This window comes from Neolamprologus brichardi, chromosome 16 (genome assembly GCF_056152115.1).
Source record: "Neolamprologus brichardi isolate AB-2024 chromosome 16, ASM5615211v1, whole genome shotgun sequence".
In the NCBI taxonomy this organism is placed as follows: domain Eukaryota; kingdom Metazoa; phylum Chordata; class Actinopteri; order Cichliformes; family Cichlidae; genus Neolamprologus; species Neolamprologus brichardi.
This window is the reverse complement of record NC_142119.1, coordinates 11,154,080-11,172,989: the sequence shown is the minus strand read 5'-3', so window position 1 is coordinate 11,172,989 and position 18,910 is coordinate 11,154,080. Positions and strand designations below refer to the sequence as shown.

General features: G+C 38.9%; 2 protein-coding genes across 3 annotated transcripts in view; one reads left to right on the top strand and one right to left on the bottom strand.

The window, feature by feature from the left end:
- Nucleotides 1–8,260, top strand: part of lrch1 (leucine-rich repeats and calponin homology (CH) domain containing 1) — a 94,653-nt gene extending 86,393 nt beyond the window's left edge. For both annotated transcript variants that reach the window (XM_006806394.3, XM_006806392.3), the window contains one exon: nucleotides 2,720–8,260. In XM_006806394.3, the coding sequence (XP_006806457.1) occupies nucleotides 2,720–2,833 (114 nt within the window). In that variant the 3' untranslated portion in view covers nucleotides 2,834–8,260. The remainder of the gene's footprint in view (nucleotides 1–2,719) is intronic.
- A 1,357-nt stretch (nucleotides 8,261–9,617) lies between these two features.
- esd (esterase D/formylglutathione hydrolase) lies at nucleotides 9,618–15,771 on the bottom strand. The gene is made up of 9 exons (XM_006806395.2): nucleotides 15,674–15,771; nucleotides 13,929–14,003; nucleotides 13,723–13,811; nucleotides 12,148–12,246; nucleotides 11,843–11,967; nucleotides 11,635–11,754; nucleotides 10,596–10,694; nucleotides 10,255–10,422; nucleotides 9,618–10,084 (listed from the first exon to the last, which is right to left on the bottom strand). Exons 2-9 carry the CDS (start codon nucleotides 13,994–13,996, stop codon nucleotides 10,004–10,006), a joined length of 849 nt encoding a protein of 282 aa, XP_006806458.1. The 5' UTR covers nucleotides 13,997–14,003; nucleotides 15,674–15,771; the 3' UTR covers nucleotides 9,618–10,003.
- Between the last annotated feature and the right edge of the window lie 3,139 nt (nucleotides 15,772–18,910).

The following is an 18,910-nucleotide window of genomic DNA, read 5'->3' as shown; positions in this document are numbered from 1 at the left end:
AAACTGCAGATCTCCAAACTGGCTGCTGCAGTACTGCTGAGGTCCTGTTTTATCATATGTGAACTTTTATCCGACGGCCCCCTGCTCTTTTGGAGTTTTTTTTTTTTTTTAGACTGACTGAAGTTACAGACTTGAATATGATTGATCCCGAGTATCAGAATGGGTGAACTACAGAAGCACAGGTTTCCTGTACGGAGACGCTCACCATTACAGAGCCACACAAACAGTATTTGCTCTTTTCCTAACGTCTAAAGTCTTGAAGCAAACGGAAGCCATATTTCACTTGTTGATTATTCAAAACCAGTTGGATGTATTTTCATGTTTTGATTTGCCTAAAGGATTATTTAAAAGCTCTATTTATGAGATGTGTGATGTTTTGAAACTTGAGGAAAATGTGAATTTTATTTATTTTTACGTTTGTCCGGCACCTGCAGAGAGAACTTTTTAGGTTACATCACTGAGCTCTGCTGCACCCTGATATGCAATGTGACTGTTTTTGGAGAATATTTGAAGGGCTAAAGTAACCCGATGAGTTTATGAGTTATATATAAAAGTCTTCTGTATATGGAGCAGTTGCAGACTGTTCTGTTTTGAATTAAAAACTAAAGGAATGTGGACACGTGCCCACTGAATCTTTAAAGACACAGCTATGCCTGACAGCTCACTGGGTGAATGAGAACAGAGGTCTTCTCCAGTGTTTATAGTTGTGATGGTATGAAAATGGTAAATATCTTTATGTATGAATGATCGCCATGAAGCTGGACAACAGACAAGCTTTTGAACAATGTGATTATTTGAAGTAGTTTACTGCTTGTTCAAATTCCATGAAATGATTTGAACAGTAAATGTGATTTGCTGTCGATGCCACATTCTCTGCACAGATTTCATGTAAGAACGATTATTTTTATGACCTGTGTATGATATTAGAACTTGTTAAAGATCAGTAATAAATACAGTTTAGGGATTTTTTTCCGCTCTTCTGTGTCATTGTTTAGGCAGCCATAGGTCCATCCATGTGAAATAAGAAATGGTCAGAGTACAACTAGGATTTGATATTGAAACCTTTTCAGGTCTAACATGTGGAGGTTTCATGTGCTCATTTCATTCCCAACCATATTCAGATCTACACAGATTCAATAAAATCACAAAAAATAGCAAGTGGACCAACGTCAGCTGTCATCTCCATGTTCATTTTTTATTTTATGACCTACATCTGGTTTAGCCACATGCAAACTGATGCACCAGTATAAAATCATGCATTTATATCTAAATAAAGCCACTTTTCTATAAGAGTTTTTTTTTCTCACACATAGTGTGTCAACCAATCAGATTGGACGAAGAGGTGACATTTAAAAAAACTGGCCTTATTTTGGACATTATATTGCAAACAGGGACGTTTGACTTGCAGATGTATCAAAGGCAGACACATTGTGCTCATTTACAATAACAATTGCAATACTTTTAGTTTGATGCTGTGTAAGGGTAGCTTTGCATAATTCATAATTCAAAACAATCCTTAATTATACCAGAGTGGCTTTGGTGCAGCTCCTGAGTTCATACCGCTCCCTTTAAACCAACATTCTTCTTACTGGCTTCCACTAGCGCACAGTAGGTCTGAACAGAGCTGTGTGCCTGTGCCATCACAGGTGGGCAGTAAAAAAAGAAAGAAACATAGCTTCATGGTTAGAAAATAAAGCTAATGGTGAAGTGCATTACAACTGCATTCTATCAGAAGGCCACCGGATGGTGATAGCTGTTGTTGCAAAAAAGACTTCTGGCCTTTAGAAGATTTCAGGGACACACCTTTCTCTCTTGTTTTTTTTATTATGAGTCATATTGCAGCACGGTGGCAAGGTGGTTAGCACTGTTGCCGCACAGCAAGAAGGTCCTGAGTTCAATTCCACCATCAGGCCGGGGTCTTTCTGTGTGGAGTTTGCATGTTCTCCCCGTGTTTGTGTGGGTTCCCTCCGGGTACTCCGGCTTCCTCCCACCGTCCAAAGACATGCAGCTTGTGGGGATAGGTTAATTGGAAAATCCAAATTGCCACTAGGTGTGAATGTGCGAGTGAATGTGAGTGCGAATGGTTGTCTGTCCCTGTGTGTTGGCCCTGTGACAGACTGGCGACCTGTTCAGGGTGTACCCCGCCTCTCGCCCTATGACAGCTGGGATAGGCTCCAGCGCCCCCCGCGACCCTGAAAAGGATAAGCGGAAGCGAATGGATGGATGGATGGATGGATGGATGGACTCATATTGGGTAAAATACTAAAGTTTATTTAGTAAATCTCAGTCTTGGAGGATATATCTGTGGTATGAAAACATGCGCCCTTTGACTAACATCTTGTCAATCCTAAGTTATTAGCTTAGGATTGACTAATGATGTCAGAAACTGAGTCCACGCTTCAGACTGCTCCAACTGAACTGTCTGAGTGTAATGGACGGTTAACTTAGCATCACGTGTTGCATCGTTATATATATAAACTCTAAACTAACTCTCAACAGACAAGCAGCACTAAGCTAAGACGAAGCTAGAGTTGCACATACTGAATGTGCAGACATACGTGCAATAACAGACGTTAGATTTAAGTGTTGACTAAACCCAGTGCCGCCTTTGTCTCTTTCCTGTCTGTACTTCTGCTCCCACATTTCTTCCTTCCCTCTCTTTCTTGCTCTCTTTCTTCTCTCCTGTTGTTTTTTTCCCTCCCTGCTTTTGCTCTTCCAGGACAAACTGTGTCTTCCTCACCACATCCTAGAGGAGAAAGGCCTGGTCAAAGTGTGCATCACGGTGCAGGCTCTGGTGGATGAAGCCTCCCCCAGACACTCTGCCCTGACGTGAGCAGTAAAGATGGGCGGAGCTTCAACCGACTGACACGTACCACAGACACTCACCCAGATGAAATCGCTCATGTGATTTCACACAACGCTAAAAAAAAGCCTCCGATCCTTCATGAGCTTAAGTAATAGAGTGGGGTTTTTTTTGTTTGTTTTTTAAAATAGTATTCAAGGATAAAAAATGGTGTTAAGGGAACTAAACCCATCAGAAGTGTATTATCTACTAATTCATAAGAGGACAGTTTTTTTGGACAATTACGATTTTACCATCGTGCCAAGCCAAGGGTGTGCTAGAAAACTCAAATTATCTTTTTTGTTTGTTTGTTTGATGTCATCTTCTTACATTGGTTGGTATCAAACTTTTGAACCATGAAGACCCCTGTGACAGAAAGTGAGATTGGATTTTGAGAGTAGAACCAGAAAAGTTTGGGGAAAATATCACAAATAACGTGAGAGAAAAGGCTCAAAGTTTAGAAAGTGTCATAATAAATTATACAAAATATAGATTTATTATTTTGAAATAATAATTTTAATCTTAAATCTGCAATTTGGGGAGGAGGGGGTTTTATAATTCTTCCATTCAATTATTTACCTCAATTTTCTTTTTTTTAATACAACTTAATTGGTATATTCTTAAAAAAATGCATCTTTGTTCTCAAAATCAATGTTTTCGTTCTCTGACTGTGGCTCTGGTAATGTGTTGTTTTAAATCCACGATTGAACTCTAAATTGCGAGCGGATTGGCTGGAGCCACAGCCTTTAGCGTACTGCAGTCGCACCAACTTCACCAGGTTATATCATGCTGTCTATGCACACGTTAACAAATGATTTTTATTAAATTATCAGTTATGTTTCTACAGATTTTTTTTTTCCTACTGAGGTTTCTGGTGAAGTGTTTTTGGACTGTGTGAGTAATTAGTGTCTTGCTCTCACTACCCCGAAAAGAATAAAACCAAAATACTTTAGTCTTAACGTAGAGGGAGTCGGCTTTTACCTGCAGTTTGTATTTAAACACGAAACTATTTATAATATAAAGAGATGCAGAGAAAATCCGCTTGAGTTGTTGTATACAGTCAAAAAGAAAGAAGGCCAAAATATTTTTCTCTAATATATTTTAGGTATAACTGTATGTGTTTTATACATTTTTAGCAGTATGACTTTGTGTGGAGCTGTCTGCTCGTCCATGAGGCAGGTCTGAGTGTGCGTTAGTCTGGGGACACTAATCTGTGTTTCTCAAGTTTCTGATGGATTAAAGTCCAGGTGATTATTTTCTTACCCTCTATCCTTTTACGTGTGTTGGTAGTCAGTGCTCACATAAGGAACCTGGAAACGTTTTCAGACTTGGTCTGTGAGGCTCCTACTCATTGTGGTATTTGTCATGAGATGCAGTTTGCTAATGTGCCAAAACATGTGGTGGTAGTGGAACAAATGAACAAACAAAAGCAAAAACCAGTCAGTGTTTCAAGGGAACATTATGCATCACTGTGGCCACAGATGGATTACTGAACAGGCCTACAGGCACAGGGACCCACGGTCAGGGTGGCCCAGCTCAGAGCCCCAATTTGAAGGGATCAGCTAATTTCATCTGGAACATTAAAAAGAAAAAGAAAACAACGACCTAGGGTGACTACAAAGAGATAAAAATCAGCTACAAAAGGTCACAAAACAACCAACAAAAAATGGTAATAATAGTGACTCACCATAACTACAAAGAGACAAAAAAAGAATGCAGAGAAACAAAACCAAAAGTACCCACAAAAAGATAAAAAACTGACTCCTCATAACTACAGAGAGACAAAAGACAACTACAAAGAGACATGACTACAGCCAGACAAAACAAAAACTACCCGCAAAGAGACACAAAACAGACTCAACATGACTACAAAGAGACACAAAATAACAAAGAATCTGCATCTGTAGAGACAGATAATAAAAAACAACAGATGGTCACACCACAACAACAAAGAGACAGAAACTAACCACAAACAAACAAACAAGCTTTATTTGTCACATACACAATCATACCTGCGAACAGGCGGCAGACGTAGCCACACCATTCCAGGGCTTGGTTTTTTAGCATGGGCGGTCTAGCCAGGACCCTTACGGTATACACAACAAGTGACTACAAAGAAACTGCAAAAAACACCACAGAGAAACATTGCACTAATACACACAAAACGACTTCAAGAGACAAAAAATAGACAATATCCATGAGGACAAACAGACTGACCAAAAAAAAACCCATTATACTGTAATAGACTAGAGGCTCTGGATGATGTCATTCTCCACTGTAGAAGGGGTCTGTGCCCGGGGGCCTGTTGTTGAGTAATATGTCTGAGCTTCAGGCCTCGTAGACCACCTGAAACTGTATGTGACTTTTATATTTCAGGTGTGTGTGAAGATGAGATTTTCATGTAGCCATCACCCTAGCTCAGAGAATCTCAGCTAGTTAAGACTCTTTACCATTTTTTTAAACTCTTAAAACACTATGTTAAAAAAAAACATCCCTAGGTTTAAAAACTTGAGTCTAATGAGGTTTTTGCTGCTTAGCAGTCAATTTGAAGATGTTAAAATGAAATCTGCTGAACAGTTGAGCACATGAGGGGCTCGTGAGTGAACTGGTTCTACCCTCTGAGGTTTAGGCCAGAGCTGTTGGTGTGTGAGATCAGAGACTGTGTGACTCAGGGTAGGTTTGGGTTTACTACACTGTTGGTCCTTCATTCCACAGCCTGCTACATCAACAGTATCTGTGTGTGTGTGTGTGTGTGTGTGTGTGTGTGTGGTCATGAGTGCGTGTGAAATCAAGGCAGTTGCTGGTTGGTCTTTTGAAACATGTGGTTGTGCAGACCTGGCTCAGACTGAGATTTTAAAGGGGTAGTAGGAAGTATTATTTTAAATAACATTATTATGGACTTTGATCAGCCTCTGCTGTGTGATTACATTGATACACAACAGTTATATTGTACTGTTTGGCAGATTTGTTTCCGAAACTAAGGTTTATGCTATGAAGCAAGTTTAACAAAGCTACTTTTTCTTTGCATTAGCTGGCTTGACAAAACCTGAAACCACAGTCATCACATATCACAACACTGTTTATCAGCGTCCTGAGTTAACACAGGCGTTCTGCTTCAGGCTCCGGGTGTGCTAGCATAAAAGTGAATGTGGGACGCCTGATTTGACTGTTTTTATTCACAAAATAAACCAACCATGTACTGCCTACTGCAGTCTTATCCAGGAATGTACAGGATATAAAATAAATGACCAGTTATTTATATGTTTAGCATAAGTTACCATGGTCATTAGACCAGATTTTTAAAAAGGGCTGCACTTGAGACATTCGCTAACCCAAATCTTCTTACTGCCCCTTTAAAACAAGCATGACATTATGTTTTCTTCCTAAATGCCAGAATGTCACCACATGAAGCATCTAACACTCTTGAAACAGCGAGCTTGTATGAATGAGGGATTAAATTTTTGTTTTTTGTTTTTTTAATTGTTTGTTGTTGTTTTTTTCCTGTGCAGCTTGGAATCCAAAGCTTGAGCTACTTAAAGATTCAGCAGTAATTAGAAAGAACTCCATAATAAATAGATAAATGCTTCCACTGGATAGATTTGACAGTTGCCAAAACAAACCTTTTTCTCTCCTGTGATAAAACATAAAGGATTTAATGTAAATGTGCTGTATGCCTGTGTACATATTATTTATCACAAGGATTTTTTGTATTGTTGAATTTGTTTGTTCATGTACTGTATATTTCACCATGAAACACTCACATTAGCAAATAAAAAGCTCAATGTTTTTTTTAACCTAGAGATTACATTTGTTAAAACAAAAAGAGACCATAATTCTTCAATCAATAAATCCATTTTTCTGCCACTTATCTGTGCCACAGGGGCAGCGGTCTAAGGTGACTGACCCTATCTTCTCTGCTACCAGCTGCTAGCTTATCCAGAGGGAGACTGGGGGGTACCCAGGCCAGTCAAAAGACACGATCTCTTATTTTAGTCCGATGTCCTAATCATCTCAGCTGGTTTACATAGACTGCGGGGGAAAAATTACTCAGAGCGTTTCTGATTGACTGAGTTATGTGTTTAAGGGAGAGCTCAGACATCCATCAGAGGAACCTCATTTCTGCTGCTTGTATCAATGATGTTGTTCCTTCAGTTGCTGCCCTGAGTTCGTGAACAGGGTAAGAATGTAATCATTCGTCCCTACAATGAGTTTTAGCAACAGTGGATCAGGGTGCCAGTTCCCCTACTGCTCACTTTCAACCAGCCCATAAAGTACTGAATGGGGTGCCACCCCCTACTGGGAGTGCCATCACTACTGGGGCCCCTACTGCGGCTACGGCCCCTAAACCACTCTCTCAGGTGAGTTAACTGGTCTGATGGCTTCTTCTACGTAGGGGTGTTTTAAATCATTCTTAGCCTGTCCCCCTCACCCAGCCTTTGCCTTGGGATGGACCCTACCATTGCTCCTGGGATCACGCAGGCATGCATACCCCTCGACTCCGGAATAAGTTGTTGATTCATGCAGGGAAACATACTTATTACTTTCTTAATAACAATGTAATAAATGTTAAATATAACACAGTACAGTGAGAAAACTATCACTATGAGGATTAGCATGTCGGCTTTAACTGTGACATAAGTAACAGAGCCGGATGATTCCAGCTTGCTTATTTTGAATCTGTATCTGCATTTCTTCACATAATCATGCCATTTTCCACAGATCTGTGCACATCATGTCACAGCGTTTTGGGGAAAAAGCAATAAAACCAAACTGGCTGCTTCCCCAACAGAATCTGCACTTTAAACTTGTATTTATATCTTTGTTTTGGCAACTGAGCAAATCTGAAGTCACCTTTGAAAATGAGATGGAAAGTTAAAGGGCCAGTGTGGGGGGTTTACTGGGAGCTATAAGTAGAAATGTAATATTTACTTGTGTTATTATAGGTGTATGATCACCATCAAGTGTGAGATCAGAAGGAACAAACCAAACACTGTCTCTTAAGAGGGCTAAAGAGTGGCGATGCCACTAAATCCGACACACTGATCCTTTAAGGTTCCAAACGTGACGCTGTTGTAAAATATGTAAATGTGTGCCTGCTGAACCTAAAGCAGTGTTTTTTTGGTTTTAAGGTTTCATCTTTTGTACAAATCTATTGTCCAGAAACAGCCTGTACTCACATTTTTGTACTTTGACTGGGAGCACATTTATTTTTTATGTGACTTATTTTCAGGTTTGTTGAAATTTGGTTGTAATATACCCTTTTGTAACGCTTTGTGAACCTTTGTGTAAGTTTTTGTTGTACAGCAACTCAAATCTACATGCATGAATAGTCCCTGTAACGTCGCCTTAACTGCTGTGAATACTGTATATACTGTACTGTATTTCACTTTATCAGTAAAGACCTCACCTGAAACAAAAGTCTGTTGTTGGCTCATTTTTTTGTATAATTTTTCTTTCTCCTCCCTTGAATTTCTCTAAAATTTGACTCTATTGATGCATCATTTCTGATACTGAAAGAGTCTCCTCGGTCAAACTGGACAGCATTAATATAGCGTGGTTCTTGGTGGCAGGAGAAACTAGAGTACTAGAGAACGTGCACACCTTACTTAAAGACCCTGTCTGGGTTTGTACCAGGCAACAGTGCTAACCACTAAGTTGCACTTGGCAACGGTAGGAGGAAGATTTTACTTTTAACAGGTAGAGACTTGCAGCAGAACCAGGCTGACAGATGAGCAGCCATTTGATAAATTGAGGATAAAGGAGGACATAATCAATCCAAAAGGCTTGAAACAGTGAAATATCCCCAATAAAATCTCTAAATGGTAAAACATGAACTCAATATTTATTTAATTCAAAGGAAAAATGTCAAAGTCCTTACATGAAGTTTGGGAAACTTCATATACTGTATTTTTGAGCTTTTTTTAAAAAAAAAAAAAAAATGTAAAAAGTAGTATTAGCCATTCTGAAGTTTAAAAAGAACAGCATGCATCACTACAAACTGATGTTTCTGTTACTGTTTTTATGACCAAAGGATGCAAGAAAGAAATGTTAACCCCTTAAAGCTGGAATTGACTTTGAAGCTCATTTTAAGCTTTAAAATTGTCTTAAGGGCCATATATATATATATTATATATATATATATTATATATATATATTATATATATATATTATATATATATATATATTATATATATATATAATATATATATATATTATATATATATATTATATAACTGCAGTCACAAAGATGGAATAATCAGTCCCATCTAATCTTAAAGACCTCATAGTACCATATTACCCCAATAGAGCGCTACACTCTCACACTGCTGACTTACAGGCACCCACTTAAGATTGGCCTTAAAACATTCCTGGTTGGTATTGCTGATGGATCAGGTGAACCTTCATTACACTGCTTGACTCAGGCTGCTGCTTCTTCACTCACCTTATTAAAATAAGGTGAGTCTGTGCTTATACACCACTTTGCATTTAATCACTAATAATTACTAAAACTGGCTCTCTTCCACAGTGTGCCTTTTATTCTCTCCCTCAATCAAATGCAGTAGATGGCGGCCCCTCCCTGAGCCTGGTTCTGGAGTTTTTCTTTCCCACTGTCATCAAGTGCTGGTTCATCTGGTGGTTGGGGTTCCTTCTGTATTACTGTCTTTACCTTCCAACATAAAGCTTCTTGAGGCAACTGTTCAAAGTTGGTGCTTTAGAAATCTAATTTAAATAAAAAAACACTCAACAGCAATGCAATGAAGACAAAACACCAAAATTTATCAGCAAGATTTATTTTTTTATTTTATTCTTATGAAAGACTGACAGGTCTCTGCTCTGAGTCCAGAAGAAAATCCACATGCTGGCAGTCTGGTCACAAGAATACTTCCTGATATTAGAGACGTGGCTGTAACCACAGCTCCCCCAAAAAATACTAAACACAGAAGTTTCTCTTCTCAGAGAACTCAGATAAGTGCTTTTCACAGTGAAGGCACAAAGGCTTCTAAGTGGGACTAAATGTCAGTGAGCTGACATGCTTTGTTTAGTTCCCAGGAAACGGGTGAACTCAGTGCTACAGGAAGTCGGAGGAGAAATGAAACAGAAAAGGTGAATGATGGCAGCAGGGTCAGAGTGATCTGGCTGGGGTCAAACTGCGGTGGCTGTTCAGGCATTCAGGTACTTGGCGTGGTGTTTGATGTGGTCGTTCATGAAGGAGTAGATGAAGAAGTAGCTGTGGTCATAGCCCTGCAGAAGGAAACAGCATACAGTGACTCAGATCAGGTGTTGCATAAATATGAAGATCAAAAAATAAATAAACTTCATTTTCTCAGCTGCTGTACGACTTATTTGAAGACATCTCTGATTTCTCTGACAAGAATCAGAGCTTTTACTTTGTAGAGACTACAGGAACTGACCGGCTGCAGCCTGAAGACGACAGGGATTTTCTTCTCGGAGCAGACAGCGATCAGGTTGTCGGGCAGAAGCTGGCTAGCTGACAGGAACTGGTCGTCTCGGCCTTGATCAATGAGGATGTCGAGCTGAGGACCGGAATACGAAGCTGCCAACACGGTAGCGTCATACGCCTGAAAGAAATAATGACGAATTGCTTAAGTCACATGATCATGCTCCATTATCACCCGTTTCATCTGCTCTGGTGGCCAAAGTCTCCTTGTTGACACTCTCATTGATTCTTCATCCAGCAGCTTAGGGGTCATGTTTTAGTAGGTTCTTTGGCCACTAACTTCAGTGCTCTTACCTCCCATGTTGACCTATCAGGGCCCAGGTATCCTGAGAAAGCTTTCTGTCCCCAGGGACACTGCATCGGGTTACAGATGGGAGCGAATGCAGACACAGCCTGCAGGAGACACATCAGGATCTATCAGCATCTTTCAGTCATTCAGAATGTGTTTCTACTGATGGAAAGTGAAGAGAGAGGACAGCCGAGGCTGACGGGATGCAATAGTTCTGGTGATGTGATATTTTGTGACAATAAAATGTTTCCACAGAGATTCCTGGAGACATAATAAAACAAGTCTGATAAAGAAAAATGATTTACTAGTTTCACTGGTGTTGGCTTTTTAAAAGAGTATTGGGCAAATTACATAACTGAGCAATTGAGACATGAAAACCAAATCATTGAGACATACAACCAAAGAATCCACCACACATTACATCTCTTTAATTCTCAGGTCTTTACCTCACAGTATAAAGTGCCTTGATGGCAATAAATGTTGTGATTTGGCACTTTATAAAACTGAAAATTTAATAAGTGCAATCGGCTGTATAATCCCATCTATCTGAGCCTATCTACACATCTTCATTAGCTCTGATTTTCATCACAGTTTTTGTCCTTATGCATTTGTTTTTTGCACCATTTTTATCAAGGAAAAAAAAAAAGAAATGGTCGTTAACGAGCAGATTGCTTCCACCGTTTACGCAGCTTTACTTCAATTAGACTGAAGTCAGAGTCGTTAGCAAACATCTTGTGTGTAGATGTGGAATATTTCAATTAGTGTGTCCAGATACACTTAAAACATTTAATTTAATCTGTCTGATAATTAAACGGTCAAAATGACATACACAGTTCACAACTTTTCATTATCCCTGGCATATAGAAGAACTTATTAAAAGGTGTAGCAGAAGCAGACTGACAAATTAATGACAGGAAATGTTATTTATGATTAAAAAACTAAATAAAAATGAAAGCTAATTTAAATCTATTAGAGATTATAGAGATGAACCAATTGCCCTCATTAATGAAGCCGTTTCTCTTGTACAAGTGAATAGTACAGTACCTTGTATTTCCCCGGGTTCTTCAGGGCACAGATGAGCGCCCCGTGGCCGCCCATTGAGTGGCCGGAGATGGACATCTTCTCTGGGTCGGTGGGGAAGTTAGCGTTGATCAGTTTAGGGAGCTGACAGAGATGAGGCAGACTATTTAAATCACAGGAGCTTTAGGAAAAACAGGTGTTGCTGGACGTGGAAGACTTAAATCCGTCATACCTCCTCGGTGACGTAGGCATACATGCGGTAGTTGGTCTTCCATGGGTCCTGGGTGGCGTTGACGTAGAAACCAGCACCAGTGCCAAAATCCCAGCTCTCATCTTCGCCTTCGATGTTGCAGCCACCTTAGGAGGGATGACAGATGGTTGGTCAGTCACAAAAGCTCTAAAGATGCTGAAGCCCCACCATAACCTTCATAGAGATTTCACTGAGCAACATCAAGACTTCAAAACAAACCGTGGGAATCAACACAAAGACGTAAGTGCACTCATGCTGAGGTGCTTACTATCAGATGGTGAACTTACGAGGGCTGGTGTCAGGAGCTACGATGATGATGCCGTGCTCCGCAGCACCGAGCTGACTGCCGGCTTTGGTGATGAAGTTCTGCTCCGTACACGTCAGGCCTGCAGAGAGACAGTGAAAACTGATGACCCGCAGTCACCGCTCCTCTGAACAGGCATGATAGCTTATGATCAAATCATCTTCTGAAGGCTGTCCAAATACGTTCATTTGATTTCATGCTTCACAAAAAAAGTTTTTAATCAATATCAGTCAATATTTTAACATTTTTCACAAAATTCAACAGTTAGGCTGTGTTTAAGTTATCGTTCATACTACAGTCGTTTAGAAGGAGAACCTGAGTGATTGAGCCACGTAAGGATAACAGTGGTCGAACACCACAGAGTGAACAAAATTACTGCAACAATTAGTGCGACTTGAGATCTTGTTGCCTATTGATTGGGAGACCAATCTGTCAACAACTGTAAAAAAAAAAAAATCCAATGCCTGGAAATCACTGATTCTTCCTCGTCACAGAGGCTTTACTGTTACCATCACAGTGAACTTTTATTTTCTTTATAGATTTTCACAATTTGCATAGGTATTTCTCCATCCCTAAAAAGATAATATAGCCATGCATGTATTACCAGATTTGCTATTATGCCACCACCTTTTCACCCTAACATTTTAAACATATCTCCATTACTTTTAGCAAACAACTTTAAGCATTTACAGTTAACCCTTCATCTATTATTTCTTTTTAACCATTATGTTGAAGCTACTTTTAAATATCTTTGCCACTACTTATAGATTACTTTACACTGTTAGCTACTTTTGGATATTTTTAGATTTTTAGCAATTAAAAATATTGAACAATCTATTAACTGCTCTCAGCTATTTGTTTCTTTCAGCAAACAATTTATCCATTTAATTTTAGCTAATTCTATAGTCCATAACTATACACCTATTGCTTTCAGCCAATCATTTAGCATGGTTAGCAAACTTAAAAATCTTAAGCTAACAGGTATAAATTTGAGGGTTTTTTTTTTGCTAATTTGATTTAACAGTTCTTTACAGTGAGAAAATGTTCAATTCTGACTTACAAAACTGAAATCATCATCATTCTCTTTTTTAACCAAACTGAGACTAATTCCAGCTTTTTGCCCTTTTAGGTCTATTTTCTCTTCTTCAGTTAAACAAACAATGCATTCCCATATGGAAAAGATATATATAAATCTTATAAAGTTTGTATCTGTCTTGTATGAAACTTGTATGAAAAGCATACAAGACTGAAAACACATATAAGATCCCTTGAAAAATTATATAATGAAACTTGTATGTTTTGGATACTTACTAAAAAAATATATGAAAGTAATGAGAAGCGGCCACTTTCATGAGTAAATCATATATGTTTTTACTATTTCTTTTCCATATGGGTTATTTAGCACCTGTCATGCATTATACCGAGTCAGGATGTTCCTGTTGACTTATTTACTAATCTTTTAAACAAGAGGAAAACTCCTCAACTGATCTAAGAAAACGTTTAACATTGACACACCTTAATCTAATGGATCGAGGTAAACAATGGCTCAAAAACTCACCAGAGAGCCAGTACATGACGGGACACTTGTCGGTCTCAGCCTTTGGAGGCAGACAGACTGCAAACTTCATCTTACACTTCAGCTCAGTGCTGTACAGAGTAAATACAAACACGTTAGTGCACTCTTCTTACACATTTATACACTTTTACACACATGAGAAAGTCACTGAAGGTCAGTCCAAAGGAGTGTCTGAAGATGTGTCGCACCTTTCATGTTCAAAAACCTTCTGGAAGCCGCCAGCGCACTTGTTGGAGGACACTAGTGTGAGGGCCATCTTTGATCTGAGGACATACAGCAGCAGAGTAAACGCAAACACAGTGTACTCCTGCTTAACGTAACTCAGACTACATCCAGCCCACATTAAAAAAAAAAAAAAGCGCCTTGAGGCAACTTTTGTTGTGATTTGGCGCTATATAAATAAAATTGAATTGAATTGAATTGAATTGAATTACTCAACTTGCCAACTGGGTGAGATGGTTTTGTTTCACAGTAATGTACACATCTCTTATATCGGGTGCAAATGTGAAGCACTGCATTATGGAAGTTTAATGATGCACATGAGGATGTTTCTTGTACTAAGCACGCTTTTAAAGAGCAACAAATGACACTATTTTTTAATAATATAAATACAATGAGTGCAAACTGAATTAATATAGGATATAATATCTCTATAAAAGGTGATAACAAAGCTAAAATACAAACTGAACTTCCTGAACACACTCTTTATGACGGCTGTGACAAACTCCAGCCCCCTGCGACCCTGAATTGGATAAATGGATGGATGGAGGCCATATTATGCATTTCCTTATTTTCTATCATGTAAATACTTGTACAATGAAAGCTCAAAGTAAACATGGTAGAGTTTGAAATAATGCGTTCAGTGTCTGTACAAGCTCAGCTGTCACGCAGCTTTTCCTACTCTTAGCTTAGATGTTGCTAATATGGTCATCTAGGCACTGAAGCTACCTTCTTCTTCTGTTTGCAGAAGGCAGCCAATTAGAGGAAAGCAGGGTTAAAGGGGTTGTTTCAGTCAAAGGATGAGCTGAAGAGCTAAGCTGAAGCCACATTTGAAGTAAATAAGGGTTATTTTGATCATGAATCATACTGAGCGGAGTCTAGGAAGATTCCCCCCCCCATCATCTTCCTAGATGTAGATATAGGGGATATAGATATAGATAGATAGATATAGGGAATATAAAGCTAGAAATGAGCAAGTCTTCGAAATATGGACTGCCTGGCTTTCATATCCTACCACACCCTAATCTTTATGTGTAATAAGGTATTGTGATGTAACTGTTAGTTACTGTCCACTTGGATTGAACTTGGCTTAGTTATTAAAACTATTTATTAGCAGCAGCGCTAATAATAAGTCAGGTTAAGAAGCATTCCCATTTAAGAGAACTTAAACACTCCATACATGGCTCCATGAACAAACAGGTGAATGCTCAGCACCAATCTGAGAACCTTTCCATAAATGAGGCCCCGGATTTGATAAGCACAAACGCAGGTAGTCCAAACACTAAGCAGATGCAACTGATGTCGCGGTGGTTGTGAATAACGTTCAGGCTTTAACTAGGACGTCACTGTCACCCTCCAGCCTCGGCTTAAAATAAAGTTAACCCCTGGTACTAACGACAGTGACCAAGGCAAAGCACCTACAGTACAACATTCAATCCAAATTACGTCCTGCATGACGCCGAATTAAACATAATCGCTTCCTATACATGCAACATGTCTTTTAAGCCATTCACACTAAGCTTTTGTTAAGATTATACACAGACGGAGTTAAATTGGTCAGCAATAGAATAAGAGTTGGGCGTGCAAGGATTAGCAAGCAAAGTTAGCCCATGTAGATATCTTTGAGTGGCATTTTTAATTTCTGTCTAAAGTTACATAAGTGAAAACACGGGGACGCAGCAAAGCAGCAGCAGAACACATGACTAACACATACCTTATTAAATCAATCAATTTATCAGTGTAACTGGACAAATTGCTAAAGTCCTCGCCGATACCGAGTCCACAGTACGACAACGTCAAGGTTGACGTGATGACGCCACCCCCTAGAATATTGCAGGACGTGATGTAACCCTAGATAGACGCTAGATGGCGCCGGCGTTTATCAGGAAGAATGCTGCTTTGCTAGTCACAGAGCAATAACCAGTAATACTTAACAATATTGTTTGTATTGTTTATTATAATATCTTTATTTTACTTGTTTATCGGAATAAATTCGTAATATATTAAGAATTAAATCATATACCTAAATCATGTATCATATTTTAGGAATAAAGCTGTAACATTATAAAACAGTAAAACAATTAAATGGCAAAAGCCTTAAAAGTCGTTTTTTTCACTGTTAGACCACAAGATAGAGGCTTTTCATAGTGTGTATTTATATTGTAATAGTGTACTCCACAAATTATAATTCATTCCAATTATTTTGGATTTGCAGGTCTGCATAATTTGTAGTAAACCTGAGTGTTTAGGGGGCACCTGCATTGCCCATGAATGGATAAATTACTCAGACATGTAAGAACTGGTAACCTCTCTTTTCCACTTTTCAAAAGCAGAAGAAATCTCACTCTATGATCCAAGATAGACAGAAAATTGCATTTCTCTTCCTGTTATTTGTTTAAATTGTGTATGAAGTCTCATTTCACTCCAATAAAGTCTGTCTATGTTTATCCGATTGTCTCTGTATGTGTGTAATTCTGTTTCTCTGCAACTCTCTCAGTCTGTTTTACACCACCTCCCTAACTTCCTGCAGGTTTGCATCTCCTTTACTTTTCTGTCCATATCATCAGTTTTTTCCTGTAATCTTCACTCTCTTTTGCCGTAAAGCACAACTTAGATTGTGAATAATTTATTAAATACAAACAGAGTACACTAATACTTGTGCCCCGTCTGTCTCTGCAGCTGCTTCCTAAATTAGACCATTTCAAATCATCCACCACCCCCTCATCTACCCACCCCCCAACTGAAAAAAACCCCCACCACAGATTAAATTCACTCAGCAGCCTCAAATACACTCCCAACATGATTATGGTTACGCCTGCAGCCATGTGCTCTTGAGGACTCCATTGAAAACCGAATTTGTCACACACAAACAGTTTTCCTGCTCATAATTCCATCGTTCACACAGTCGGTTAGGTGGAAGGGAAAAAAAGTAACGTTTCTATAAAAGAGATAATATTTTCAAAAGTAATGTCATATTTTGATAATTATGCCACAATTTTATTTTGAGAATAAAGCTACAATTTAGCATTCCAGATTTACAAAATTACTGAGAATCTAGTCTTAATCTATTAAATATTCACAGATACCTAGTTCAACTCTAAAGGCTAAAAGAAAAAAATGCTCTTCAGTTTTCATATTATTATTTGCTCGTGTATGAGATCACAATTCCTGTGTCATCCCAGTAAGGCTAACATTTTGCAGTCGAATCCATTGCTATAAAAGCATCATCAGGTGATGAGAGCTGATTTGGCTTCTCTGAGATGCAGAAGGCAGAGCTTTTGTCCCTGCATATGAAGTGGGGATTTCATCAGTAATCAGCACCGTGACTTGCTGTGCAAGTGCAGGTTAACTACCATTCTTTTGCAAGGAAGAATCTGACAATCTTCATAGAAGACCTTATTTTATTTCACATCATTTTTCCTTTATTTAACCAGGTAAGATGTCACTGAGAGTGAGCAGAGCGAGACAGAGGGAACCAGGCATCTAATGTTAAATATAGATATCATACAGACAACACAGTCTATGATTAAAGCTAATGTCAAACTGAAATTTGATGATAGTGTACAAATAAGTGGTCAAAATGAAGTACACAAATGAGATTCAAGATCCTTTCCTTACTGGCATTCACCACCATTTGCAGATTTTATATCATGTATGATGAGTTTATAGTGGAGAAACCAAGTAAAGGACACGAAGGAAGGTGAAATGAAACACAAGCAAAACAGTTTTTTGGCTGTTTATCAGTTCCAGTTCTTCAAGAATTGTTCTCCAGACTTCTTGAAGGACATTCAAAGCTCTTCTTTGGATGTTGGCTGCCTTTTGTTCTGTTCTCTGTCAAGATGATCCCACGCTGCTTCAATAACGTTGATGTCCGGACTCTGAGGAGGCCGATCCATGACTGAGTGTGTCTGGTCTATAAAAGTATGTTTTTACTGCACTGGCAGTGTGTTTGGGATCAGTTGTTACCAATCAGATGCTTTCCAGATGGTAATGCATGGTGGATCAAGATCTTACGTGCTTTTCTGTGTTTGTAATTCAATCAGTTTTGACAAAATCCACAGTGCCCTGAACTATGACAGAGTCTCCAATGAGTTTTACAGACGGCTGTAGACATTCACTGACGTATTTCTCCTCTGACCTCCATAGAAGTGAACTAAAATTTTCAAATTTGGGTTCATCACTTCATTAAACCTGCTGTCAGTGATTCTTAGTCCTGCTCTCATTTCCTTCCTTAAGAACAGCTTTTTGACAGCAACCGTTCCATTCAGACCATTTCTGATGTGGCTTCAGGGATCAGTAGTCACGTGCTATACATGGTAGGTTGGAAATGATTGGGCTAAAACTGCAGCTAAATGTATATAAAAGCATCCACAGTCAATTTAGAATCACCAGTCAACCTAAAGAGTATGGAGTCTGGACTATGGGAGGAAGTCCAAGCACTCAAAGAAAACCCACCCTTGCAAACCCAGCTGACCACGTGGCTTTGCATTAAATAAGATATATGAAGTTTAGTAACTTTAATATGCAATCTGAAAATGTTACTGGAGTAAAATGAGAAATCTTTAAATCACATCTTTAAGTCACACTACCCAACTTCCTTTCGCAGAAGCTCAGTTTGACCGGGCTGTGTTTCTGCTGAGAAACCTTTGATCATGGTATTCATGTGCATGGTTAACAGTGTTGGGAAGGTTACTTTTAAAATGTATTCCATTACAGAATACAGAATACATGCCCCAAAATGTATTTTGTAACATATTCCGTTACATTACTCAATGAGAGTAACGTATTCTGAATACTTTGGATTACTTAATATATTATCATGCTGTTTACAACTACGTGAATGTACTATTGCTGTGGTTTATTACTGTTACTGAAGGTCCGCGGCTCCGAACCGTAGTAAAGGGACCTCTGGCTAATACGGTGGGTTCTGTGTCGGGCTCCTAGCCGAAAA